At 34.2% G+C, this 27827-nt stretch overlaps 2 protein-coding genes across 5 annotated transcripts in view; one reads left to right on the top strand and one right to left on the bottom strand.

The window, feature by feature from the left end:
- Nucleotides 1–2175: 2175 nt before the first annotated feature.
- On the top strand, nt 2176–14970 carry LOC148283191 (LMBR1 domain-containing protein 2 homolog). Of its 3 annotated transcripts, none has more exons than XM_088223883.1 (10): nt 2176–2783; nt 4221–4387; nt 5750–6128; nt 6877–7050; nt 7256–7433; nt 9080–9261; nt 11625–11864; nt 12259–12460; nt 13662–13748; nt 14587–14970. In XM_088223883.1, exons 1-10 carry the CDS (start codon nt 2610–2612, stop codon nt 14706–14708), a joined length of 1905 nt encoding a protein of 634 aa, XP_088080009.1. In that variant the 5' UTR covers nt 2176–2609; the 3' UTR covers nt 14709–14970. The 3 variants fall into 3 exon arrangements, with proteins under 3 accessions (XP_088080009.1, XP_088080007.1, XP_088080008.1); XM_088223881.1 differs by having other exon boundaries at nt 14524–14857; XM_088223882.1 differs by having other exon boundaries at nt 14463–14664.
- Nucleotides 14971–21358: 6388 nt separating this feature from the next.
- Nucleotides 21359–27827, bottom strand: part of LOC148283190 (proteasome-associated protein ECM29 homolog) — a 31469-nt gene continuing 25000 nt past the window's right edge. For both annotated transcript variants that reach the window (XM_088223880.1, XM_088223879.1), the window contains exons 28-34: nt 26150–26339; nt 24427–24739; nt 23073–23256; nt 22760–22904; nt 22065–22259; nt 21690–21761; nt 21359–21580 (exon numbers count right to left, since the gene is read on the bottom strand). In XM_088223880.1, coding sequence (XP_088080006.1) covers nt 21450–21580; nt 21690–21761; nt 22065–22259; nt 22760–22904; nt 23073–23256; nt 24427–24739; nt 26150–26339 — 1230 coding nt within the window. In that variant the 3' untranslated portion in view covers nt 21359–21449. The remainder of the gene's footprint in view (nt 21581–21689; nt 21762–22064; nt 22260–22759; nt 22905–23072; nt 23257–24426; nt 24740–26149; nt 26340–27827) is intronic.

The raw sequence follows: 27827 nt of genomic DNA, 5'->3' as shown, positions 1-27827 counted from the left end.
GAATTTTTAAAAATAAAAGCCCACGTTTTTTCTCAAAAAATTTCAATGGCAGGTTAAAGTGAAATTGGTCTATAATGGATTACAATTAATATGAAAAATTTTGTCCTTTGTCGTATTCTACCGTCATTAGATAGGTACATAATCCCATAGAATAGGGAAATATAACTAAATATGTTCCTTGCCATTGAAATTTGTTTGGAACATTATTACAAATCTTGACGTCACAATAACTAAGGCCAAGCACGTCGCGTTTTTCTACGAACGTATTTTTATTGAATTTATTTTTTTATATTTATGAATTAAAACATTTCTCCACAATATTTTTATTTTTTTATTTACACCTTTTATCAAAAATACAATTTAACGTTCACTTTGCCCAGCTAACAAAGCTACATACTCCGTTCCAAGCTAGGCAATTCCATTTTAATATATGATAGTAGTTAAAAAATCAATTAAGAGCACAGACTAATTAAATATAAACTTACTCGTATACACATTTTGATACATATACATACACATACACACATACACATATATACATATATATACATACATATAAACACATCAACATACACACACACGTACATACACCCATGCGCATACACATACATACAAATAAAACATAGACATTAAAAATATAAAAAAATAAAATAAAATATATATTTTCCTTTTTATGATTTACTCAAATATTTAATTTTGAGGACTATTTTCTATTCTTTTAAATTAGTATTTTTAATTTTTTTAAATTTTCCTTTATTTTCATATTTTATTTTCGAAATCCAGCAAGAATCTCCAATCCGTGGCATGCATCAACTTTCTGACAAACTGAAGGTTATGGACTTTTGCCTACGTTATAGCGTTGTCTCGATGCCATAACAGTGTTGACCCCTTCACTTAGTATCAGATCCCTATTAGAGTATTTTGTATTATGGTTGTGGTTGACGCTTGGGTAAATGTCTCTATTGATGTGTGTAACCACTACCGTTATCAATAAATACTGTTGAATAATATTCAGTACTCTGAATTATTTGAAGAGCAAGTCACTTGAATAACGAAATGTTTTTTTTTAATTACTCGGATTAAAGATTTCTGTGCAATTGCTACAGGTTCGAGGGCCGTTTTTGTGCAAGCTCCCCAACCAATCAAACTGTAATTCAACACAGAATTTGCCATTGCATGGTATAGGTGCTTCAAGTATTTCTAAGTGGGATGAAAAAATGTATCAAGCGCTTAATTTTTTGCAGTTTTAGTTTCAATTTGTTCATCCCATCTCAATTACTGGTCTATAGTTATTTCAAGACATTTTATACTTTGAACAGTACTCAGTTTTTTGCAGTTACAATTCACCATCACTTAACAATTATGTAGTTGAAGTTTGTGAATTTCATTAGGTTGTCCGTATAGATCCATATTGATTTTGAAAATACAATAAATGAATTATTCTAAATCCATTTTATATATTTTATCGGTATTCGTTATACATATATGATATTCCCAAATTATAAATATTAATGTTTGTGTTTCCTGCACGTCTCAACGGAGCGACCGACTGACTTTTTTTACATGGAGATAGCCAAAGAGGCTTAAAGCAAAATAAAATACTTATTTAGCTATTTATAACACATATTTTTCTTTTATTAAGGCCTTCTACCAAAACATGATAACATGGTCTAAAAACAAGTTACATGGATTTTCAAATTATTATAATAATTAAAACAACACAAACAGAAAGGAATAACAATATGGACATAAATAGTAAAGTATAACAAAAATATATATGCAAGAATAACGTAAAATAAAACTGACGAAATTCCAACATAAATTGAAATAGGCACTATCAGAAAAAAACCACTAAAAACCTGATAGCGCCTAGTAAAACACATATAGATAGATAAAAGTTAATAACTAGAAAAATTATAACGAAATATAGTAAGCAGAATCTAATAATAATAATGAATTTTAAGAACTTTAAATAATGAACGCAGGGGAGCTGTAACAAAGTTTATAATATGGTCTATTATTGAATATTCTCTTGTAAATAGTTATAATAATTGATTCAACATAATAAAGTCTGTGCACTCCACTGCGCCGCACCTTTACCCGATCACTGATCGTATTGCTTTCAATAAATGAACGCTGCAAGATTTTTTTAAAATCATGTATCGCATTATCTATGACTATAATTTGACGTCTGTCGACTGTGAGCGTGAATGACGTTTCGGTTTGACCATTTAGAGAAATTTTGCTTCATATAGCATGTTTAAAGTGTTACATAAATGCTTCGGTCTCTTGTATACATTTTAAACAGATTCTTTAGTTTGTTTATGCATTTCACCTTTCTAAATACACTGAAATGTTGACAAGTGGTTCATAAATATGCTCAGTGACCGCGAACAAGCTAAGAACAATAGTATTATCCCAAAATCAGGACAACTTTATTATGAACCATCTACCCATCTAGCATTATGTCAACCTCATTTAATGCCTTTGAAGTCCCTGAACCTTAAGAAACTTGAAAAACTACAGGAACAAGCGAACAAAGCTTGGATGGAGTTTAAGAAAAAATCCGAACACAATAAATGAATTGAATTCTGACTACTTTTATAAAGATGGCGTATACTTTATTTGTGACTGAAATAATCTCAGCATTTATCTTGGCAGCTTGCTTGCTGTATCGCTATGGAGACTGCTACAGGAATCATATTATTGTAACCCTCGCTGTTTTGACAGCATGGTACTTTTCCTTTCTAATCATGTTTATACTTCCTCTGGATGTTAGTTCAGTGAGTATGAAATTTTTTGCTATCCGATATTTTCTATTTGATAGATATTGTAACTAAACAACTCGCTATGTAGTTCGTGCCATGGTGGGATTCGACATGCGGTAGTGTTGCTGGCTGTGGATTAGGTCACAGTTATTGATAACTTAGATATTTGGATTATTTGTAAGAACGCAAATAACTATTTCTTCAGAAATTAATAAAAAAACATTAGAACATATCTTTAGAATGGATTAGTAATTGTTTTTCACTCAGTCTTTACAAATTTGTTTTGTCCACTACACCACGGAGGCCACCAGTCAGTTTACCCTGAAGATGACTCCTGCAATGGTAGCCTAAATGTCAGAACAAATCTAACACACACGGTATCACACAAAAAGAAACATATTGATAATAGTTACCGTGAAAACCTACGCGCCTATGAATAAGTATGTACGTAGTCACCATTAATTACCTTACTAAACCCTGCCACTCCAATATGCGACGAATCGCCTTGTCATTCGCCACAACAAGGTCCCCGGGAGTGCAGCCTTCCCCCATCAGCGGGTATGTCAGTAGGTGGCTGTTATCCTGGGTTGCGCCGCAGTCACACAGGATTTCATTGTCAGGGAGATACCCCCACCTTTGAAGATTCTTTTTACATCATGTAATGCCCACGTCTGTTGAAAGTGATCCATAGTGAGTAGGGTAGATGTTCACTTTCTTGGATTCCCTCGTGTAGATCCATCCACAGTCTGGCTCCAAGATCCTATTGCCACAGTTCTTCTCCTTCCTCCGCTTTTGCAAGGATTCAATAGGGGAGGTGGCTTTGATAAAACCGTTTGTAGATAGGGAATGTCTAAGATCGTGAGTTTATTTGTACCTCTCTGCTTCTGCAGTTGTCCTTCGTCGAATGTGTGGTGGTGGATTCCGATCATTGGGTAAAGTTCATCAGTCTTTGTCGGCTTTAGGCATCCTGCTTTTATTTGTGCCATTCAGTTGACTGCTATGTACACCTGTTTGGAGTGGGCGGATTTGTGTCACACTGGACACTCATACTCTGCCGTGGATATACCTAGCGCCGATGTTCTAAGCATCGATGGCGTTGCCTCCCGCGTAGTCCCCGTGAGTTTTCTTATCATACTGTTTCTCGCACATCTTTCGCTTAGTACGTATGCAGTGCTCCTTATATGTCAGCGTTCTATAAAGGTCGACTCCAAGGTATTTATGTATTTTGCAGTGTTCTATCTTCTCTCCCATCTATTCTATGTTCAGCTCTCTGGCAGCCTCCCTATTCCCCAGGTGAGAGAGCATTCCACACAATGGGGTGAAGTTAGTGCGCCGGTTGTGTGCAGCCATTCTGACCTTTTCTATAGCTGTAGATGAAGCTCAGATGAGCTTAGATAAGCTTAGGATATTTTTTTTATTTATTGGACTGAATATATGTGTTTGTGATTGCAGACAGTGTACCGACAGTGTCTCCAGGAGCACAGCGGGAATAGCAGCAGTGATAACAACAGCAGTAGTCCCTCCCCCACCCCCTGCCTGCCACCTGGCAGTCTGGTTGATGAGTCGGTGTTCCCCAACCTCTGGAGAGTCGTGTACTGGACGTCCCAATGCCTTACATGGTTAGCTTTTGATGTTGTTATCCTGTCTTTAATCATATAATGTATCATTATCATCATATTACTATCCGCACCCCATGGTGCATCGGACGCTGATTGAATACATCTAATGCTGTATATTTCGATCATCTGTATGAAGGTAACGTGATCAGGCGCTAACTGTGAGAAAAAATAACATTAAAAAGTTAAAATTGATCCACACAGTTAAATGTAATATTTTCGTGACTGGCATTACTTCCATGATGGGTAATTTTTGTGTCCGTATGATTTATTCTGTATGTTTTGTCACAATGTTTCTTCCACTACCAGCTGTGTACATAAATCATGTAGCAACATGATATGCTTGTATAATGCAATCAGAGTTATTTATTCACATCTATACTTGAGCATGGAGCATTTTTTATTCCTTATTTCTATGTTTATAATTTTTTTATATGATAATATTTCAATATACAATAAAACCTATGTTTTACATTTTTCAAGGGAGCAGAAAAAAAAGTGTTAAACCGAGAAAACGCTTAAGTGAGGAAATGAAAAACTGCAGAAAAATTGTAAAAACAGTAATAATTGGGGATTATTCATATTTACCTATGATTTCTTTTAAAACATAATGTATTTTTTCAATCACTACAATGTGTTTTTTTTTATTGAATTAAAAAAAACACGTTTAAATAATTTTATGTGGGTACTTAACCTTAAAACACAAAACAATAAATTGCGTATAATGCATACAATTATTTATCCAAATATTGGGAAATTTTGTTTATATGGTATCCTTTTTTAAGTATGGTACCACAGAATTTCAACTGTTATTTACATCGCGGCAAAACTGTTCCACACTTTTATGATAACTGTTTAAACAATCTTCTTTCCAAATTATGTTTATAACTTCAAATAATATTTCTATTGCCAAATTTTAAAACTTTCTGTATTGTAATTTATTGATGTAAAGACTTAAACAAAATGAAGAATAACACTGAACCTACTTTTTTGGTTTGAGACAACAATTTACACATTTTTTTATGTGTAACGCGGGGGATAGAGGCTCGGCGTTTTTTGACAGATCGAATTAGTTTTGAAAAAATTTCAACGAAAAACCCCTCCAGGGTTATGAAAAACGTAAAAAACGTTAATAGGGGGAATATTTGAATGAGAATGTATGGAAAAAAATGGGACCTAAATATTTCGGCGGGAAAACGTAAAATTGAGGAACGTAAAAACGAGGTTTTACTGTAATATGTAATGTATAAAAAAACATTTTGATATTTCATTTACATATGTAGGTATATTGTAATGCAATTATATTCTGACTGAATAAAATATAATTATTGAGTAATTCATACTTGTGTACTTTATATTTTCCAGGTTAATAATGCCAATGATGCAGTCGTATAGTAAAGCGGGTGATTTTACAATCAAAGGGAAATTGAAATCAGCCCTCATCGATAATGCTATTTACTATGGTTCATACCTGTTTATCTGCGGTATTCTCCTAATATATATTGCCCTGAAACCCGGAGTGCATCTGGATGGAGCGAAGCTCAAGGCCATTGCATCATCAGCCAGTAACACTTGGGGACTGTTCCTGCTCATCCTTCTCCTCGGTCATGCGCTGGTTGAAGTTCCTCGCTCTCTGTGGTACCGTTCTGTACTGCCGTACACGCTCACACGGAGCTACTTTAAGGCCGCCAAGCTCAGCTCTGATAAGTGCGAGGCAGAGGAGACAGTGGATGACATGCTCGAGGTACATAATTTTACTTCTGTGTTGAGGAAATCAAAGAACCTCTTAGCTCTATACTAGTATCATGTAATTTTATTGTTATCTGACGTATATTTTGTCTTTTAATATTAATTTCACTTTTCTACTTCTAATGTAGAACGCATATTCATTTATTTAAAAATTAATAAAAATCAGTTTCATATATTTTAACACTTTAAATTCTATTTTTATTAGTCACTGTTTCTGGCTTTCACGCTAGCACTGAATTAAATTCTCGCAATGAATAGAAAATAAAATTAAAAAAAAAAAAAACAAAGATAAATGATTTATTAATGGATTCATTCAAAATAAAACAAAATTTTGGAATTTTATGATCATGGAAATTTTTACTCTTTGTGATATTTTTTAAAACACAATTCGGGTTGTAGAGGTTTCCGTAAAAAAGTTTGTCAAAACCACACTTGTTTTTTTTCTCCTATGCTTTTTTTTCGGTCACTGCACAGTCATTGTGGATATACTTTTCTTTCTCGGGCCAAGAAGTTACTTTCCGTCTTATTTCTTCATCTTCATTTTAAAATATTGAATGACGTGGCATGACAGTTCTAAAATTTTTATTTATTTTGTTTCATATTTTAAAATAGAATTCTATTTTATCAAGTATTTTATTCGGGTGACTTCCATCATTGAAGTCGAAGGTTATTTTTATTTCGGGTTGGCGGTTCTCGCCAAAGGGGTTATGAGGGTTATTAATAATTATGTGGATTTTTCTCAGTCTTTACAAAGCATTCACCTCTCCCTGGGCCCCAACAGTCCCCTGCGTAATCCTGTGGACAGTATTCTGCAGCGAGTTCCCACCGAGTTGCGTGGTCGCATGGAGCGGCGCGCCCTTCCCACTGCCCCCACTGCACCCCCTTCACTCAAGACTCTAGTGCGACTACACAAACAGGTGATATTAAGTATCCTTTAGTCCTGAGTCCCGAGCTCAATTGGAGACAATAAATGAACCAGGTGAAATAGCATCATCATTATGTTTGAAAACATTATTTTTGACTCTTTAAATCTCTCATTATTTACTGTTTGCAAAAAGGACACAATTACTTGTTTCCTTAGTACTTTTTAAAGTGTACAGAATGACTTTGCTTGATTTGCAGGTGATCAAGGCGCTGCAAACACTCCAGCGCACGCAGACACAGTGGGGACTTCTGCTGGAGGAAGTGTTGCACCTGGAGGATGTAGCAGCCAACCTTCGCTCCCGAGAACATCGCTTCAAGCCCAGCTTCTCCCGAGTCCGCTCCAGTATTTCCAGGGTTCTCTATACTCCAGCCATAGGTTAACTTTGTCATTTCATATGCATTCATTGATTTAATAAAACGAATTTTAATAATAGTAAACATCTTGCCACTTAACTTTACCTATGGCTAACACATAAACAGATGAACATAACAGATAAACAGATGTTTAATACTCTGTGTCCGGGTGGATTTGGAAAACCGTTCTGTGTGTGAAATAGATGCAGAATCCTGGACGAGGGCTTCCCACTTAATGTGGTTTCTCTCGGGTAAAAATTCTGAATAAGGGAATCTAGTGGAGATAAGTCTACCTCGTAGAATACCAGTTGGCATGTTCACCTACCGCGCTTGAGGTCCTAGATTCGATTCCTGGGAGGGTCGGCATGAAATATTTGTTTATAAGTTATCGAAATACACTTCATTAGGTGTACCAATGTGCCTTATACATTATCAGGTGTAAACAGGGGTATGATGATGATGATGATAATATAAATCTTAAATGTGGTTGGTATAGGAGGGACATGTCTATTATATGTCCAACCCTTACATATTTCAAGGGTAGGCTTAAAACTAATGCACTAACGCTTGTAGAACGTGAACAAAATGACCTTCAGAAGTGTGCCAGGTGACATGTGGAAGTAACATTTCTCCTCTATACTCATGCGCAGGTTTGAAGGCATTGCGTTTATGCAGTGTATTTTGAGAAGCTATGTCAACACGAGTTAAACAGCGTGCTGTTATCGAATTTTTAACTTCTGAAAAAGTGACTCCTATCGAGATTTATCGTCATTTAAAAAGTGTTTATAGAGACGATGCTGTTGATAGGTCCACTGTAAATCGATGGGTTGTAAAATGTCGTGGTTTTGAGACTGGAAAAGCCATAATAGTTGATGAAACACGTAGCGGACGTCTGATCACTGACACAGGAAATACATTTTGCAAACTTGTCTACAATCTGATTCAAAATTACCGTAAGAGGCTCTTTGAAACCTGAAGTTTGAACCGATTCTACACCCTCCTTACTCCCCAATCTTGCATCTTGCGCTTTTTTTCTTTCTCTACTCATGAGAGACCTCAAAGGTAATCATTACACCTCAGGTGATGAGGTGAAAGCAGCTATCAAATCCTGGATTCGAGAAAAGTAGGAAGAATTTTTCGTTGACGGAATGGAAAAACTTGTTATACGTTGGGAGAAATGTTTTGGGCTTAACGGTGCCTATGTTAAAAAATAAATATACGATTTCGCAGCTTAAAAATTGTACTTTGATTAACTTTTGGCCTGATCTTGCCATTTGTTTTTGCTCGTGTTCTACAAGCATGTGTGCATTACTTTTCAGCCCACCTTCATAATTAAACATATATTTGCACATTCACTCTCTTTAAATGTATAGTTAGTAAATTACCCTAAAAGTTATACCGAATAAATGTAATTGAAACTGATTTATGTATACATATATAACTATCAAAACTTGTAAAAAAAATTAATAAATCAAATACATTTGAGAAAAAGCTGTGTAAAAAATTATGAAACCAAAAATTTTTGAAGTATTCTAAATTGTCAAAAAACTGTCTAAATTTACCTTTTTATATACTCAGTTATACAATAGTTTAATTTCATCATTCATTAGTTTACCACTATCAATTTATTATACAACTGTTTATTGAATATTGAATATTGTCTTGTAGAGTGGTACTGGGAATGTGTCGTGAAGCGATATATCCTGAAGCTGACGGCGGTTGGTGCGGCCATCTTGTCAGTGAGTGTTGTGTGGTCAGAAGTGACCTTTTTCAACAAGACTCCTGTCCTCTCCATCTTTGCCAACATTGTCAACTTGGCCAAAGTCAATTATGACTATTTAACGATAGAGGTAATTTCAACAGACATTTTAACAATTAATCATAACATTTTATCAACTTATTTTTAAAATGTGATTTTTTTCTCTATCTTTGAAAAATTGTGAAATCAACATATTCACTGCTGGTTGGTATGTCACGAAAAAATTCCAAACACCAATCATTTTCCTTCATTTGTTTCTGAATAAATACCTAAGACTTGTAGTTTTTAACCCTTTAAGTGCCGCTAGGTATTGCTATGACAGTTCCCAGTAGGCCGCAAAGTTTTAGGTAATTTTTACAAAAGATGAAACCTAAATTAATTATTTTTTAAACATATGTCTATATTTTTTAATCATAAAAACTTACCAAATGAAAACACAATGTGTCATTTAAGACACCATTGCCTCAGAAAAATGCAATTAAAATTTTCACAAAATGACAGATTGCTCGATTGTGTTAAGTGAATGTCTTTCAATTCTTGAGATACCCAAGAAATCCTAAACCATAAGAGTGAGTCGAAAACATTTTAAGTAATTTTCAATTGTTGTATGCGATTCATTTAACCTCTCTGCAATCTCTCGAACAGTTATATGACGATCCTCTTCAATTATGGCAATGATTTAGTCATCATCAACTTCAGTAGGTCGACCAGAACATTGGTCATCGAGTGAAAAATCTCCCGAGCCAAATTTTTTAAACCAAATCTAACACGCGCTCTGTTATGCAATCAATACCATAAACTTCACATATCTCTTTGTGAGCCTCAGCAGCTTTCTTTCCTCAACGGAAATAAAAAAGAATGCTATTCCAAAAATTATTGTTTTTGCACTCCATATTAAAATTAACAAAATTGTTAAAAACAAATTATGCACAACGTACATTTTAAGTAACCTAAATGTGACTGGTATCAAATGTCAAGTGAAAAAACCATAACACTGACAGAAGTCATTTTTAAAAACTACAACGCCATATATGTATGTGTGAAAACCGATATTACTTTCTTGCAAACCCAATATATCGATGGCTCTGTTCCATAAAGCGATAACTAAAAATTTTAAGCGTTATATTATTAATTATACAAAATCCTCCTTTTCAATACTAAAAAGAGCAACTCTTAAAAATTATTGATTTCTCTCGGTGACAGATGTTTTCATATGGATATAAATGAATTCTCCGGATATAAATAAATCTCTCAGCTCCAAAACTAATTAAAATTTTGTGAATATGCATAACAACTTTAATCTTAAAACTAGTAACCACTGTGTGTGTATTTCACATAAATATATACATATATACATACTTTATTTACAAGGTGATATTTATTTTTTTATTTTTTATTTTCTTTTATTCAGGAAACATACAGTACAGTTACAAAGTTTAATATTTTACACAATTAGACTTAATTCTAATGGACCAGTGAAGTTTCCATATTATAAAGCAATTATATGTAAGGTTAATTATGAAAGTATAAAAAAGAGAAGGAAAAAGAAAAACATGAATGAAAGTTGTTCAAAAATTAAAATTCAAGTGAAAAAAAGATATTTTAAAGTTTGTAGTGAGTATTTACAAATGGAAATAATATTAAAAATGAAGAAAATTTCTAAGAGTAATTAAAAATTAAGAATTGAAATAAAGAATGAAAAATATGCTCAGATGTAAAAATAAAATAAAATAGTAATAACATTTTTTTAAACAATTATATGTTACAAATTAATTTAGATGTGTCCAAACTTATTATAACACAAAAGTAAGTTATCTCTGTATGGAACTGAGCCATCGATATGTGTGTACATATGTATGTTTTGAAAATAATTATTTTACCTTTAATTTTTTCTGAAAATTGCCTTAAATTTCGTGGCCAACTGGGAATAGCCATAGCAATGCCTAGCGGCACAAAAAAGGTTTAATCCAGTACATGTCTATGAAGATTTGAATATATTCAAAGTAATAGTTTAATATATTTACATAATATAATATACATGCATATTATGTCCACCTTGTTGTCAAATGTTTAGCGTGTCTTCCTACCACGCAGGAGGTCTCGGGTTTGATTTCTGACATGGTTGTCATGGAAGTATTTATTTAAAAAAGTTTTTTTACGCTCTAATATTTTATAGGCAATATCTGTGGAATATCCTGAAGAAGGAAATTGAGTTGAGATAAGTCCAGCTCGTTGTGTAGTGGTCGGGGTGTCACCAGTGCTACAGAATTCTTGAGGTCCTTGGTTCGATTCCTCACGGGGTGGACGTGAAATATTGATTTTAAAGGTTTTTTGAACTGTAAAATTTCATTGTTTCTGAACTGGCACCTGAAGAGTAGGACTGATCCAATCCATCACTGGGCGCGGGAAGGGGAATGATGATGATGGATATAATTATTCTGTGTTTGATTTCAGGCATTCTCCACAATAATGATAGCGTACGTGTGCTACTGCGCATTTTCTACGGTGCTGAAGATCCGAGTGCTAAACTTGTACTATTTGGCTCCACATCACCAGACTAACGAGTACAGCCTCATCTTCAGTGGCATGATGGTGTGTCGCCTCACTCCGCCCCTCTGCCTTAACTTCCTCGGTCTCATACACATGGACTCGCACATAATCAAGGAGCGCATCCTGGAGACCTACTACACTCAGGTATTGTACGAATTGTTTGAATGTAATTATTATGTTTGTGAAATACTATCGGACGAGTGGTTTCCACGTGGCTACTTTTAATATAAAAGTTCTGAAATGACGACTATGCCATGTGTCCTTTGCCCTATTTTCTGACATTTTGGATGGCATTACTGCGTTCATCACAAGCGTAGATGTGATCTATGCGAGCATTTGTGTAATCTTATGCACATAGGATTTATATAGCAGTTGTGGTAATACCCAGCATGTTAGTCTGAAATCTGTGCTGTTTCATTACTGGAATGATTTTAATCTTTGTAAAGCTTGATGTTAGATGATCCAGAACTACAGAAAAACTCACTGTGCGATAAATCTTATTTTTTCTTGACCCTGTTTTGATAAGTGTTGTGTTTAGATTATGGGCCACATGGATGTGCTGAGTATAATATCGGACGGATTCAACATCTACTTCCCGATGCTCGTGCTAGTGCTGTGTGTATCCACTTACTTCTCCGTCGGAAGTCGACTCCTGTCGGCGTGTGGCTTTCAGCAGTTTGTGGGAGATGCTGAACTCACTACCGATCTTGTAGAGGAAGGCAAGGAGATCATAAAACGAGGTACATGGTTATAATAATTACATTATCTATCGTTTGCATGGCCACAGTGCAAAGTGTTCAGTTTTCAACTCGTTCAAAGACTTATTTTAAATCCTAATATGGGTGAAAAACAGGTATTTGATTTTTAGAACTGTCGGAATGATTTTACTTTTAAGGATATATTTTTTATAAAAGCTACATATGCATGACACCTCGCCATATATATAGTTGAATCTATCTCGGATGAGATAGATTTCTCTGGCTGGATCGGTGGTAATATCTTCCAAAAAGGCAGGCGGCGGAGTCGAAGGCGTAATTCAAAATAGACAGGTTTTATTGGACTATTTGTACCGTGTCGCAGTCGTCGGGCACGGTACGAGACAGCATACATAAGTCGCTCGATAGAGGGGGTCAGACTGTCCCGAATTAATTCGTAGCGCGCTCTCTCATTGGCGGAACATTTTTACATTTTGTTTCTTCATTTTCACTTTAAAACTGAATAACTCTCTAAATATAGACTTTACATATGAATTGAGTATGTAGGCATCATCCCCGTGTCTTAATTGGCGCATAAATAACGCGGGAAAGAACCTACATACTTGTTAAAAGGGTGACACAAGTTTTAGTGGGATTTTGTGAGGCTTAGTACCTCACAATCCTATACATATTTGTTGCTTGAGTCTCGATATTCTAAAGTCTGTCCCCGCAAGTGACATAATTAACCGTCTTTATTAAAGAGGCAGCTCATTAGATTAGAAAATCGAGATCATAGCCGAAATAAACAACCTATAAATTATTTAAAAAAACACTCTTATAGTTTCCTATGTTAGGCCACCGCTAGCGCAGCCTAGCGACCAATTCGCAAAGCTCCAGCCGCTGCCGAGGGTTTGAGAATTTCTCAACGCTCAGTCGAGCCTTTTTCCCGTGCAGCTAACATCTCCGGAGCTCTCGCGTCTATGAGCCCGAACAAGGGCCGCTAGGCTTGATATTACTTTAAATGTTCGGCGAGTGTCGCCGCGTTGTAGGCCGCATTCCGCCTCCATATACATCAAGATTTTGAAAAAAATAAGTGTTATGACACTACCAATTTCGCAAAAAAAATATAATTTTACTAACACTTTTTTTTATTGTAATTATTATAAACGTCAGATCAGAGTATCAAAACTATTTTTTTTTAAATGTTTGTAATTTGTATGCTTATTTATAGTAAAAATATTTGTAGAAAAACGGAAGAGGCAACGGTTAGAAGAGTCAGCAATGAGGAGAAGAGACTTCCAAGGGAAACTGGGAGGGTACCAACCGGATACAGGTATTTTTATAGACATTTGATATTGAAATAAGTACACACATACATTAATTTTTTCACCATAAATAAATGGTGATTCCATTTTAAATTAATTTAAACTTATGTTTGAAAGAGATTTTTGGTTCCAGTCAAAGGCTTTGTGTCTAGTCAGTAAAACTTGTTTCCAATGTGAGCCCGTATTACAATGGGAAGTTAACATTTATCTTCAACTTTATCTAAAGAGTAAAATTAAGTTTTGTGTTTGAAAAATATAACATGCATACGATTTTTGATATGATATGCATATGATACAGGTTACCAACGAAGATACTTTAAATTTTCATACAAAAATACACATTTTCATACATACATTTCAATTTTACTTCATAGACAGTCGAAGATAGCTCCGTTAACTTCTCATTGTAATCGGGGTCCCGCTGTATATTATATTCATGTCATTTCCTCATGTTCAATGGTGAATTACGAACCTTTCTCTATTGCATTCATTTTCCTTTTTCTAAATGCAGTGAAACCTCGAGATTATACTTAATTTAGGCGATTAAGCTTAATTTATCTCAAATGATTTAAAATTAGCGAAAAAAATTATCCCAATCTGAGGTTTATCTGTGACTGTTCATTATCATGGCACTCGGCACGCTAGCACGCTAGTGGTGGTGGTAGGAAATGCTTACGTAACTGACCACCTCTCATCAGACCCGCGTCCCCCTGCGCAAGTAGCACGGGCAGTGCAGCCTGCGCAGGGGGACACGGGCCCCGCACTAACCCTGGCCGCTTGAAGCTCGCGCGGGACTGCTGAGCTCGGGGAGCGAGGCGGCCATCCCTTACACTGACGTGCCCCCAGGGCTGCCCCCCTCCCCGCTCACGCTGGACGAGGAGATCGACCGGCGCTTCGGAGCCTCCACCCTATACCGGAGCCCCCCACCCGCCGCCTCCCCTCCCCGCGGTATCTTCGACGACGTCTAACCTCCATCTGCCGTAGCCGACCGGCGCTTTACTAAACGCCGAGTAGAATCGTCACGCGAACACTGAGTTTGGACATACCGGATAGCCGGAGATACAGTTGCCACGCGAGAAGTTAATTTTGTAAAGAAAAATTACTCCTCCCAGCACCGGGTATGTCGATGCATTCCAAATTAATTGTTATCCATCATTGTAATCTCATGCATTTTGTGATTGCCACATTAGAACTTTTGTGATTAATTATATTTTTACTGTGCATTATAAACACTTGTTTAAAATATTTATTGTGATTTTAAATAGAAACTAGATTTAAACTTATAATATGTATTTTTAAATTATTAACATAGAAAATTAAATCAATTAATAAAGACGATTCTCGAGGAAGAATAAAATTATTTGCACACACTTTAATGTCATTTAAAATATTCCTTTTGATGATTGCTTTACCCATACACAATTATTTTACTTTATAAGTTATTCTTACAAACTAAATCCATTGGTAAAACGACATGTTGTTTTATGTACCAATTATTGTATTACCTGTGAACTTCTTGAGTGAGAAAATGCTATAATATGCATGCGAGTCATCTATTTCCAAAACCCTAAGAATTTTGAAAATAGACTACTCATACGAGTATATCAAGAAATATGTTAGGATGCTTGGTGTTTGGGTTTTTACTAAATTTTTTAAATCATAAAAAAAACATTGATGAGATTTTCGTAAATGAGTTTTATTTAAATACGCAATTGAGTAAATGACTATTTTTCCTTTATGGGAATATTAAAAATAAACGGATTTCAAAATATGATGTGTCGCTTTATGGGTTAGAGAAATATTTATTTTACAAGAATAATTTAAGAAAATATGTACATGTTTTGAAGAACATAATTAAAACAATTAAGAATATTTTCGCTGAGGATTAAATTGATTGCTCTAAAAATGTATTTTATCGATTTATAAATATATTTTATTTCACCACTCTAAAAAATTCAGTAAGTATTTGAAAGTGCTTTTGTCGTAAATGGTGGATATTTCGGAAATAACTTTTCTCTCTGTATAAATGATCTTCAAAAGATCCTCGTCATTATTTCCCGTAAGGGATTCTGCAGAATACTGACAAGTTTTGTGGCGAAAATTCACTTTTTGGGATTTATATTTATTTAATCTGTTGTAATATAATTATGTAATCTACGCTAGTCGATACAGTGAATGATTTAAATAACAAAAATACTGCACTGGTCCTATCTTCGCAAATTAGCCAAAATTATAATGTATATTTTTTAAATTTAATTTAATTAAGGATTACATTCATTTAACAAAATATAATTTTTATTGTTTAATTCATATTCTATATCAATAATAATTTACATACATAATATATGTCACGAAAATTTATGACAAATACAATATAGGTGTTAAAATAAGTTGTGTCCGCTTTTCCAAATGAAGAGAACACAAGGACACAACGAAAAAAATAATTACAAATTAGTCAATAATTGAACATAGTTATGCAGAAAGCAGCCAGACCGCTTTTACACAAAAAAAACTATAATAATCACCTTCTGAAAATAGTGTTGATCACAAAAACGACATTTCTCAATTTGCATAAAACACCCACAGGACTAAAAAAATCTGACGGTACTTCTAAAATCATTAAAACTGGTTTAAATATATAATTTGATTCTTGTTTTTAATATAAAAATACTAATGTATTCTTTGTTTATCGTTTGTCAAAGTCAAAAACATTCTAACTGTTGTGTAGATTTTATTATTCACTCTTTTTGCAATTGTACAATTATCTCAGTTTCACTTTTCTATGGCTGGCTGCTTTCTGCATAATTACGTTTAATTCATTGTGTCTTCGCCGTACACTGCGCAAATATAGCGTGCAGTTTTGGCATATTTATTCCCTCAATTGAACGCGAACAGAAGGAGGTGCCAAAAATGCTCACTTTTGTCTACTTGACATTCCATTTTAAAGGCTCGTAATAAAATAAAATATGAAAACGTAAAACTGAACACAATAAAAAACCAGAAAGTTTTCGACCACTTTGTTTGACCACTTTTAGCGCTAATTTTTCAATTTGGAAAAAAACAGACACAACTTATGTTAACATCTTAACTAATACATTTATGTACTTATGTATTTATTTATCATCTGGAAAAATTCATAGTTAACAAGATGCCTTGCCTAAGACAAAACCAGTATACCTCTCAATAAAACTGATTGCCATTTGTAGCGAGTTAGTAAATATGTATATTACGAGTTCATTTTTATTAAACTTGACACCACTATAAATGTGCAATATAAATGCTTGAAAAAAAAACATTTATGTATCCAAATGAACGTAAACTCTAGACATAGGTAGATGCCAGAAATGACATCAGTATAGTGGTACAGAGATTTGAACTGTGGTTGTGGACTCACAGATCAAAGAATCCCGTTCTTCTACAATGTTTAGAAAACGGCCTCAAAATGGAAATTTACAGGTGTCAAATAGTATTTTTATTTTATTTGTTAAAATAACTACTGTTTGGTCATCAAGTTAATGAAACTAGGTTTAAAACTAGACACGTATGTAATATCAGGTTCAATTGACATTGTAGACATAAATTTTCTGGATAAATGTTGTTTGTTTTGTTTTTGTATTTATGAATTAGCTATATAGCTAGTATTTGACGTATGTTCAAGTTTCTTACCTTTCCGGTTTCATCTTCGGCATTGTTTTCTGTTCACCGCCAGCTCACACAATCTTAACTAAATAATTCAACTACCAAACAATAAATAAGTGAGATGCCAACTGCCTTAGTTAGTCAGTTTTAGCGATACTTATTAGTAGTTTTTATGATATAGCTCTCACTATAAGACATCTGGATTTCAAGAATCCCACGAAGGTATAAAATGAACACGCATATGGTATTATTGAAATAATTAAAAATTTGTGCAAATGTAAATGTTTTAAAAACTTTAAATTGCAATGTTCTCTTGCTGTGTTTTAAATTTTAATACGTTCGGCTTCTGTGCGTCGAATAAAACCTCACTGCATATACCAAAATGTATTATGCACCAGAAGCTGTTAATGCATTCTTTAGTTCGGTAAACTTTTATTTCTAACAAATCAACACATTTCCAATTGTGCAATGTTAAAGAAAAAAATAATGTCAGTTTAGGTTAATGTGTATATAAGTATTATTATTATCTTATTGCTAAGCATTGGATGTTATAATTTTTATTAAATTTATTGTTAAACATTTGATATTTTTTGTTTATTAAATTTCTTAGATTTTCAGTCGTTAAAATTTTTATTATTATTTAATATGTGAACTTTTAAATTGTTCAGTATCATTTAAATGAATGTGTGCATACGTACATACATATTATTATAAAGATTTATCGTATTTTTAATACCATGAAAAATTGAATTGTTTATAAGATGTTAAATTCTTTAACCGTTCGAATGCCAAACTAGCGGGACGCAAAATGTACCAGACTGCTGAGCATTTTGCCCGTGCGCACCGATTTTTCAGCCTTTTTTTGCAAAACGAAACATAATCACTGATGGATTGCAATTCTCCATTGACCTCTATATAAACTTTTTTTACGTTCTTCTACAAGGGTCAGTCAAAAACTGATGCCTGCTATGTTTTTTCTACTTAAATAAAGTTAGTTAAGTGAAAAATTTGAACTTGGCGCTATTCCTCAAACCTCCTTCTACAATCTACTGCAGTAGTAAATTTCTGCATCAACAGGTGGTAGCACTGTAGTTGCTTGCGAAATGGCCAACATCCATGTTTGTATTATGTCTAATACGAACATCTGTCTGCTGCTGCAACAAATGCTGTTGCATTTTGTGATTGAGTTCTTGAATGCAGAAGGTGAAACACCCATTCGCATTCATGAAAGACGGCGAGTTCGTCGCTGTAATGAATCTGAAGGACAAACACCGTCTGCTGACAATAAGCGGGGCGGCAGGCCGTTGACTGCAGTGATTCCAAGCAACATTCAGCAAGCCGATGTCATAATTCGTGGTGACATTCTGTCCAATATGTCACGGGCCTCAAAAAGTTTATAGCACATCTTCAGCGAGTTCGTTCAGCAAAAGCTAAGGCAGGTGTTCTCTTCTTTTGCATAACAGTGCATGAACACACACCAGTCGTCACCCCACTAAAGAGATTATGAAAATTGGATGGATGGATAGTATTGCCTCATCCTCCATTCAGCCCTGACCTCCAGAGCTCCAAAGCCATCAGATTTCCACCCGTTGGGACCGCTGAAAGAAATTTATCGTGGGATTCACTTTAAGATGAGGAGGCCGTGAAAACGTCAATGGTTTAGGAAGAAGGACTTTGCTTTTTACCACAGTGGAATACATGCCCTTGTTAAAAGATGGTCCAAAACTGTAGAAATGGATGGAGATTAACTTAAAAAGTTACAAATTAATCTTCAATAGTGTGGTTTTCATTATAATTGCATTATAATTTCTTGACTATTAAAAGAAGATAAAAAATAGGAGGAATTAGTTTTTGACTGACCCTCGTAACTCTGCAATAACGTATATATAAGATTATAGCACGACATTCTTTGAGTGATAACTAAAATTCTGTACTAAGAAAAAAACGAATAAAACAAAGACTGCATCGCAAAACTGTGCCTTTTTTTTTTCAATAAAAACCATTGTAGGATATACTGTTACGTGCAAGGAAGCAGTAATAAGTTTCATAAAGTTTAACCAACATTTAAAAAGTTTTGAGGAAATTGAGATTTTTATATTTTTCATGTTTGTAAAAATTGCAATTTTGTTTTATATAATTTCTTAATAATTTTTTCTATAAAAAAAAAGCTCACGTTGAATTTATTCTGCGAACTGTAATTAAATTTGAATAAAACTATCAAAATACTTACAATGATGGTAATTTCATTGATTGAATTCATCCCTAAATACAATCAATAATGAACAAATACTTACATTTTTCGTTATCTTTCTGAAAAAAACTTTCATTTCACAAAATCGAAAATTAAAATTGCGATCTATTGAGTGCGACTTTTGGTACTGTCATGACGCCAATGACGTTGTTTGATGACAGATGTATTAATTTGTTTATTCAAAAAAGTAATACAAAAAATCAGTTTTAAGTCCTAAAGTTCACAACAACACGAATAAGAAAGCAAATTCCGCTTGAAGATTTTGAAGCGCTGATCTCAGCTCCAGCACTCAACTCAACGGGTACCGAAATTGACAGCTGAGATCTACGCTTTGGCATTCAAGCGGTTAATAGATGGATACTAAAAGAAAAATGATCTATGTACCTATATTATGTATAAAATATCTGCTTGAAGTTTCCAAAGAATGTCCTACAATGCTATCCTAGAAGTATAATTCTTACTCACCATTTTGGGTAATTATGTCGTGTTCTTCTAAAGCCTTAAGTCATAAAATACAAATGCTCGATGCGGTTACAAATTGTGAATCTGGAATTATATCTACAATACTGTCAACCTGATGGAAAGTAGAGGAGTTCATTAAACCTGGTGGGCAACAATCTGAAATCTGAAATTCAGCGAAGCGTATTTGTGCACGGGAAACGTAAAAAATCATGTTGAAGCGAGAACTTATCGCTTTTGTTGCGATATGTTTGTACACTGGATAAAAATCAGGTACTCGTACAAAAATTAAATTAAAAAACATATTTAACATTAATTTAACAATTCGTGTAATAGTGATATAATTATAATATTAGTTATTGGAATGCCCTGCATTGCTTTTTTACTTGGCATATATGACAGAGATAGTTCATAAGCTTTGTAACGATTTTTTAAAGTATTTTGATGTCACGTTATATTTAAGAAAAAAATTAAGGTACAATAGTTTTTTTAATTTTTTTAATCTCAAATTGATTTTTATACAAGAAACCTTTCCCATCACTGTTCTTTCTCTAGTATACTTTCTTTTTTTTTTTTTTACACAAGTGTATTTTAAACCGTTTTGAGGTGGCTACATTTTATCCTTTGACCTTGAGGGCTGAGCAAAGTTTGACAGTTAAAAGACATCACCATCTAGTGGCTAAGGTTGCCATATCTTCCCGAAAACACGTGTCGACATGTCAGTAAAGCCAGATTCGTAATACTTCGGTAGAAAGAGATAGTAGAAAAGTTAAGTATACTGTCGCAATGCGTTCGTAATCGTCCTGGTCCAAGACCCTTGATTTTTCAACCATGTATGCCAATTCAATATTTGCATGAAATTATGTAGTATTATACCTGCTACTAACTACAAAATTATTCCATTTGAGAAGAATGTTTTGAGCGGGTAAATTTTAATAAATCCCACTTCTAATAAAACATCACATCGATTATTTTTAATATTTCAAATCCCAGATTTTTCTCATAATAAAATTATTTATTTTATTCGTAAATAATGTAATACTTAAAACATACAATTTTGTATTTTTTTGTATTTTGTCATCTCTCATCAGTGATTAAGATTATATAAAGTAATACGTATTTGTCATCTCTCTTAAATAAGAGCCTAAAATTAGAGTCCCGAGTCCTGTAAACATTTTTTATCACGCATTTGTGTGCTCGCGTTTCATTAATTACGTAGCAACAACATTTTTTCTTAAATTGGATTTTTATTAAATGAAATATCTGTAATCTTATATAAATATTTATTTAAGACAGATCCAAGTAGCTGTTTTTAGAAAAAAGGTTAAATACACTTGTCAATTACTTATGGTGAGTAGAATTATGTTTGGAACAATAATTTTGTTTGTACGAGGCGAGATCTGATTTCCGGAGCGCTATCAGAAACTAAGTCGGATTCAAATTTAATGTACACTTTCTTCAGCTCTTCTAAAGTTGTTACATTCTTGGAGTCTGAAAATTAAAATAACATATAAAAAAATTAGAAGTGCTAATATTACCCAAATTATTTTCATCATGTGTACACTGTCTAAAATAAAATATATAATTGACTAATACTGGCCTTTTATTTTTTTTCCTAGAGTATTCAGTACATTCAGAGCTTCTTTTCTCAGTCTTGTGTTCTTGGCTATACCTAAAAAATAAAATATCATTTTGAGAAAACAATTAATTTTTTTTAAAAGGTTATTCTTAAATTAGCACCCAATTTTGATAGTTTTTAATATGGCTGTTTATATATTTTTTTTAATCTATGATGAATAATTAAAATTGTCCACTGATGTGATGAAAGTCTCATTTCCACGAGAATAATTTCACTCAACTTGACTCAAAACATAAATACACCGGAACCTCTTTACACGGCGGATACGTTCCTCGTAGAACTGTGTAAAAAGAGGTTACAGGGTTATGGAAATCAATCTATATTTGAAAAAATTACCGAAGGAATAATCCAGTAGTTTGACAATGTGCAAGACGATAAAGTCCAGGTCGGGGGAAGCGGTCGGGCAGTTCTGTAAGAGGAGTAACTTGTCCACGTAGAGTCCGAGGGCCGTGAGTACTGCCACCTGCACCGAGCGCGTGTTGGAAGCCATACACTCCGCGCAATGGGAAGCAAACACTCGTTGGTATTTATCTGGCAGAAACATAAAGCACCAACTTTAAATTTTATTCATTTATGAACTACAAAATATTTACACAATCTGCTTTTACTATCTTTATTTTATAATAAATGGTTGTAAATTGACCGTGGCAAACACGTTTCTGTGTGAATTTAAAAAAAAAACATGAAACCGGCTCTCAGGAGAATACATGGAAAGATCCAGTCTACATGCAAAACCAAGTTCTCAGTTAGGACTGTTTCCAAGAGATTACACTCCTGGTTTCTCCCCTGCAGAAGTAAGCAACTATTTGTTTTTTTATACATTTTTAAAAAAAAGCCAATGTCTTCTTGCTCATAGCGATCATCGTGATTTCTGATGTGACAGGGTTTTACCAACACCCTGTATAAAAGAATAAGAATGTATGATGAAATTCCTGAAAATATGAATGATGAAAAGATTTTATTTTTTTTAATTTATCAATTTAGTAAGTTACTAACTTGAGAAATAAAAATCATTTATATTGCTATGGTACCTTGTGTTTCTTTATTGTCTGGCCACGCCTTTCCTAATGTTTCGTAAGAAGCCTCCTTCAGTAGTATAAGTTGTTCTTTTTTCTTTAACGATTCTTCATTTGAGAACTCATCATCATCCGAGTCTTTGCCAACACTGCTTACATTCTGAAATATGAAAATACACATTTTAATTTTAGAATAAAATCAATATTCTAAGGTTTCTAAATATATTTTTTTAAAATTGACTCGTAAAATAATAATTATAAGCTGGGTAAAATGTCAAACTTTTCCTGTAATTTAATTGCACTTGGTACGCGTGTGCTTGCTTATTACCTTATGTAGAGTGTCCTCAAGGATCTCGTAGACTTGTTGAAAGCGATCCATTTTGAGCTGCATGAGAATGTCTCCGAGAGCAGACAGACAATGGCGCCGATACACCGGTTCCTTCTTCCCACATTCCTTCATGACGACATCCACTGCTCCCTCCCACACACTCCTGTCGCTATCGTTTGCACATCTTTTTGAGGGAAAATAAATAGATGAAAACATAAATCACAATGCATACATTAGCTGCTCTCATTTCATAATATACTGTTATTGGTAAAATTAAAAAATACATTTATTTGATTATTAAACGCATATGTATGTATTTTTTTAAAACCTTTTCGTCACATTCGGTTACAACTCGTATATTTTAATTATATACTTATGTATGTATTTTTTGTGCACCTGGAATTTCTCAAAAGCAGCATCACTGGCATTGTTGGCCAATTACACCGACTAATGACCGAGGTGTGGGAACAAAAATTGATTAAAATACTGACAATGGCACTCGTAGAGTTTTGATTTTTGTCAATGAAGATCAGCCCAACAAAATTCTATATAAATATGATTCAAACAATAGTTACATGACCTGTGTTATTCGCAAGGAAACCAGAAAGTATAGTGTTACTATTTAAATAAAGCATGAAAATGCACGAATGTGCCACTTCCAATAACTGATGACAAAAAATATAAAGATTTCTTAGATCTTCGTGATTCTGAAATCATTCTGGAAAGGTTCTTCCATTGAAAGTCATGCCATGGGTGTTATACCTATAATGACTGAAAGGCAATAATTTGTCAAGACATGAAAAAGAAAACCAATGAAAAAATGTTTGTTACATTTTTTCCCGTATCAATTAGGTATTTGTAATATTTTATTTATACCAGTATTATGTTCCTGAGTAAGTATGGCATAAATGGATTTTTATCCTTCAACAAACTTTTAAATCTACGTTTACTTCATTTCAATTATTTAAATATTTCTTTAAGAATTAAAATATACTAATTTTGTTAAAAAAAAAACATTTTATAAAGTACAATTAAAAAAAATAAATTACATCTGTATATTCTTAAAAAATACTTACTAGCTAATATTTTAAAATTAAGTTTTACATATTTTTAAGTAGGTACATGTAAAGAACATATTATTTTTATTTACGAAATAATCAAAAAGTTAATTTTAATCTCAAAATGTATTTTTTTCTTATTAATACTTTTAAAAAAGGACTTTAATTTCTCCATACACTGTAATAGATTTTCAGATCCGACCGATTTAGCTCTCGAATGTGCGGTGTATTGATGGGTTAATGAACTGCTCTGAAATCAGTTAAATTTTGACTGAATAGGATGATGTGATGCTCACTTGCAAAGTGCCGCAATAGCCCGAAGCAGGGCCTCCTTGCCGGGCCAAGAGCGGCCCTTGAGGGCCTCCAGAAGCGGCGGCAACAGACGGGGTACAGCCGCACCCCCCGGAGCTCCCTGCAAGGCTGCCCATGCCTCCCGCCCTACAGTGGCCAGTCCCCGCGCCCCCTGGCCCTTGCTGCTCCAGCTCGCTGACCCGATAGCTTCCACCAGACACGAGCAGATCCCCTCCAGGTTGGCGCGGATCCCTTGCTCTTTGCTCGGGCTGATGTCACTCCACACCTCCTCGTACAGTTCCACCGTACTTGTTGTTTCTGTCCAAAACACAGGCCTATAAAGCTCTAGCATCCACAGGATAATTCGTATTATAATCGAAGACCTCGTTTTAAAAACGGCAAATGTCCTTTTTTTTCGTTTGAATTTATTTTATTTTATGTTTATCGATCTATGACTCCATTAAATAGTTTTTTTTTTTTTTAAATTCTATGACCCACAAATTAACAACGTTTAATTCACTAATAATTTTATTTTTTGTAGCATCTTTATTTTTTGTGGTCATAATTTGAAAGTTAAATCAAGAGCATATACAGTAGAACTCCATTTATCCAAACTCTGGAGTTTATGACTGGTAATCCGGGTAGCCAAATATCCAAATCTTTATCAGGAAATAAAAATTAAGATGTTTTTTAATTTTAATTCAACCGTCCTACCCATATGAACGTACGTGATACGTTCGCGATATTATCGTCCAAAAAAAAAGTATACCCGCAACAACAGAAACGTTCGTGATACGTCAAATTGTCGCTCGCCTTACACATACAAATATGCTAGACGGCGAGTTAAATATTTAGAGGTCAGTCGAAGTTAATGGATGTGTTCGTGTTTTGTTTGTATGAGGAAGGAATTGGTTAACAGTCATAATTCACAAGCCTCTTCATATTTAGCAGTTCACCTTGAAAGTGTAATGGAAAAATGGCTCAAAGAAAGGTTAAAATGAACACCAACACCTTCCCTTGGATGCGAATTGTGTCACCTCACTAGGGCCCAAAATAGCGAGATACTGTGTTTTGAGAATAGGTGTTTCAGAAGAATCTGGGGTGTGCGGCGGTTCGACTTTGTGAGGAATAAAGTAATAAGAGAACGGACGCAGCGAACTCCGGTGACAACTGTCATCAAGCGGAGGTGATACGGTTGGCTGGGCCTTATAATGCGGATGCCTCCCGAGAGCCTTAACCACGCTTGCCTACTTCACAAGGCATCAGGTTCTCGACTTCATGGACGTCCGCTGCTGAATGTTGAGGACGCACAAGAGCTGGCAACCGATAGAGATGCATGGAGGCTCTTTGTGGACACCATATGCTCCAACTAGCGGACATGGAATGATGCTATTACATTAACTTATCATAAAAATAAAAAATAAAGTTTTATTCAACCATTTATAGTGAATTCTGCTTGCACAAATGTTCAAAGTTTTTATTATTCATATAATTTTCGAGTTCTATTAGTGCTTTAAACAAACGTGTAAAATTTTCTTTCACTATAAGACATAATCCCCATAAACAGATTAAACACTCTCCTGAAAAATTAACGATCGGTGACATTTGAGGTTTTTAAAACAAGATATTCAATCATTTTAATAAAACTATCACTATACATTTTCCTTCTGCGTGACATTCCTTTACAATGTTAATTACGTATTAAAATATCACAACATAATTACTTACCGGGAGTTTTCTCTGCGTGCATAGCGAAAAATAAGGTTGGCATAACAATGTTGGATCTGTCCTTGAGCATTTCTGAGTGACGGTTGGCAATGGCTTGGAATGTCAGAGCTATGGCAGACCTCACAGCTTCATCATCTCGTTCCTTATACCACGTGCATAATTTTGTTACTAATTTGTCCACTGAAGATTCCTGCCAAATATAAATGGTACATTAAAAAAAACAGTATTTTTTTTGGATTAACAAATTTATCTTAATGTAAAATTTGTCATGAACAACACCTTATGCACGAAACCAATAACACTGATTTTGAAACATGAACTATTGTCGTCGATTCTCATGTATTTTTTTCTGCTGAATCCGAATATGCATACATCGGAATGCATTTATCATCCTTTATTTTTTTGTATTGTTATGTTTTACTCCCAAATTACCATATCTCGCATCTCATATTTAACTTTTAGAATCTCTAATTTTTGTAGCTGTTTTAAAAAATATTGCTTTTAACAATGTTTTTTTTTTTTCACCACAACAGGCCAGGAGGCCCAATTACAGTGACGAATTACAACACAGAACAGCCAGGCCTGACAAAAACCACATAATAATCTTAATCCCATAAGCTGCTTGCTTAAAATTAATAATAATAATTTATTTTTTTGCGTTCTCACCTGGAATCGAACCCGGAACCTTTCGTGCGTGAGTCACGCCATTACACCACGGAGGCGCATTATATTGAATCAAGGGAAAACGGAACCAAAACATGCTTGCGAACTACTGTAGGGACCTTAAGAGACAGCCAGCAAAGAAATACAGGCAATATCGAATAAAAATATGTTTTGTAAATAAATCATGTTATTGTGTACCTATATCATCACTTAAAACATCAAATTTCTGAAATTTCGGAATTTTAAATTTTACTAAAAAAACGTACATTCTGAAAAAAATTGGAGAGTAGCTTTTGAATTCGCAGGAAAAATTAGACCTGAATCACCTTCTTTAGTTCATTCAAAAAGTTTAATTTTGTCAATCAGTGTAACTAATAACTATTGTTTAAAGTATGTAACTATGTTTTAAGAATTTGAATAAATTCACATTCCCGGTACCTTATAGTAGAGACAGTATGAGAACACTACATATAAATGGACAATATTAATTTAAGTACTCTTCGTGGTGCTTATTTGAAATGGCAAAAAAAAAAATCCCGCTGCTTGTGAGATAAGGTCTATAATTTGTTTCCTTAATGTGAAGATTATCAAACCATTCCACATTCACCAACAGATCTGTGACGAGAACGGAGAACATGTGATAAATGATTCGATGGTATTCATCGAACCAGTTCATAACTAATCAAAGATAAACATCCACTTTGTTCGTCGCACATTATCACGACATTCATTGAACGTTTTCACCCATCTTCTTACCATCGAATCATTCATTACATGTTCTCGGTACACCTCACAGATCTGTTGATGAATGTGGTCTGGTTTAACGTTCTTCGCATTAAGGAAACAAATCACAGACATTATCTCGAAAGCCGTGTGATTTTAAATTTTATTTGTCATTCAAACAAGCATCACGGAGTCAGCTAACTCATAATGGCGTCAAGTTTTCTCAAGTCTACGCTGACCACCTCATAATATATAGGAATAAAAAATGAGCTTATCAGAAAGACGAGATAGG

This window comes from Micrasema longulum, unplaced genomic scaffold (assembly GCF_059751315.1).
Source record: "Micrasema longulum isolate JH-2025_06_02 unplaced genomic scaffold, ASM5975131v1 h1tg000253l, whole genome shotgun sequence".
NCBI lineage: Eukaryota > Metazoa > Arthropoda > Insecta > Trichoptera > Brachycentridae > Micrasema > Micrasema longulum.
Note: the sequence above shows the minus strand (reverse complement) of the source record. Positions and strands in the feature narration are given on the sequence as shown.

Coding starts and splice junctions, on each gene's coding strand:
- LOC148283191 (XM_088223881.1), top strand. CDS start 2,610: ATGGCGTATACTTTATTTGTGACTGAAATAATCTCAGCATTTATCTTG. Junction 4,388..5,749: donor ACGTCCCAATGCCTTACATG/GTTAGCTTTTGA, acceptor TATATTTTCCAG/GTTAATAATGCCAATGATGC. Junction 7,051..7,255: donor TAGTGCGACTACACAAACAG/GTGATATTAAGT, acceptor CTTGATTTGCAG/GTGATCAAGGCGCTGCAAAC.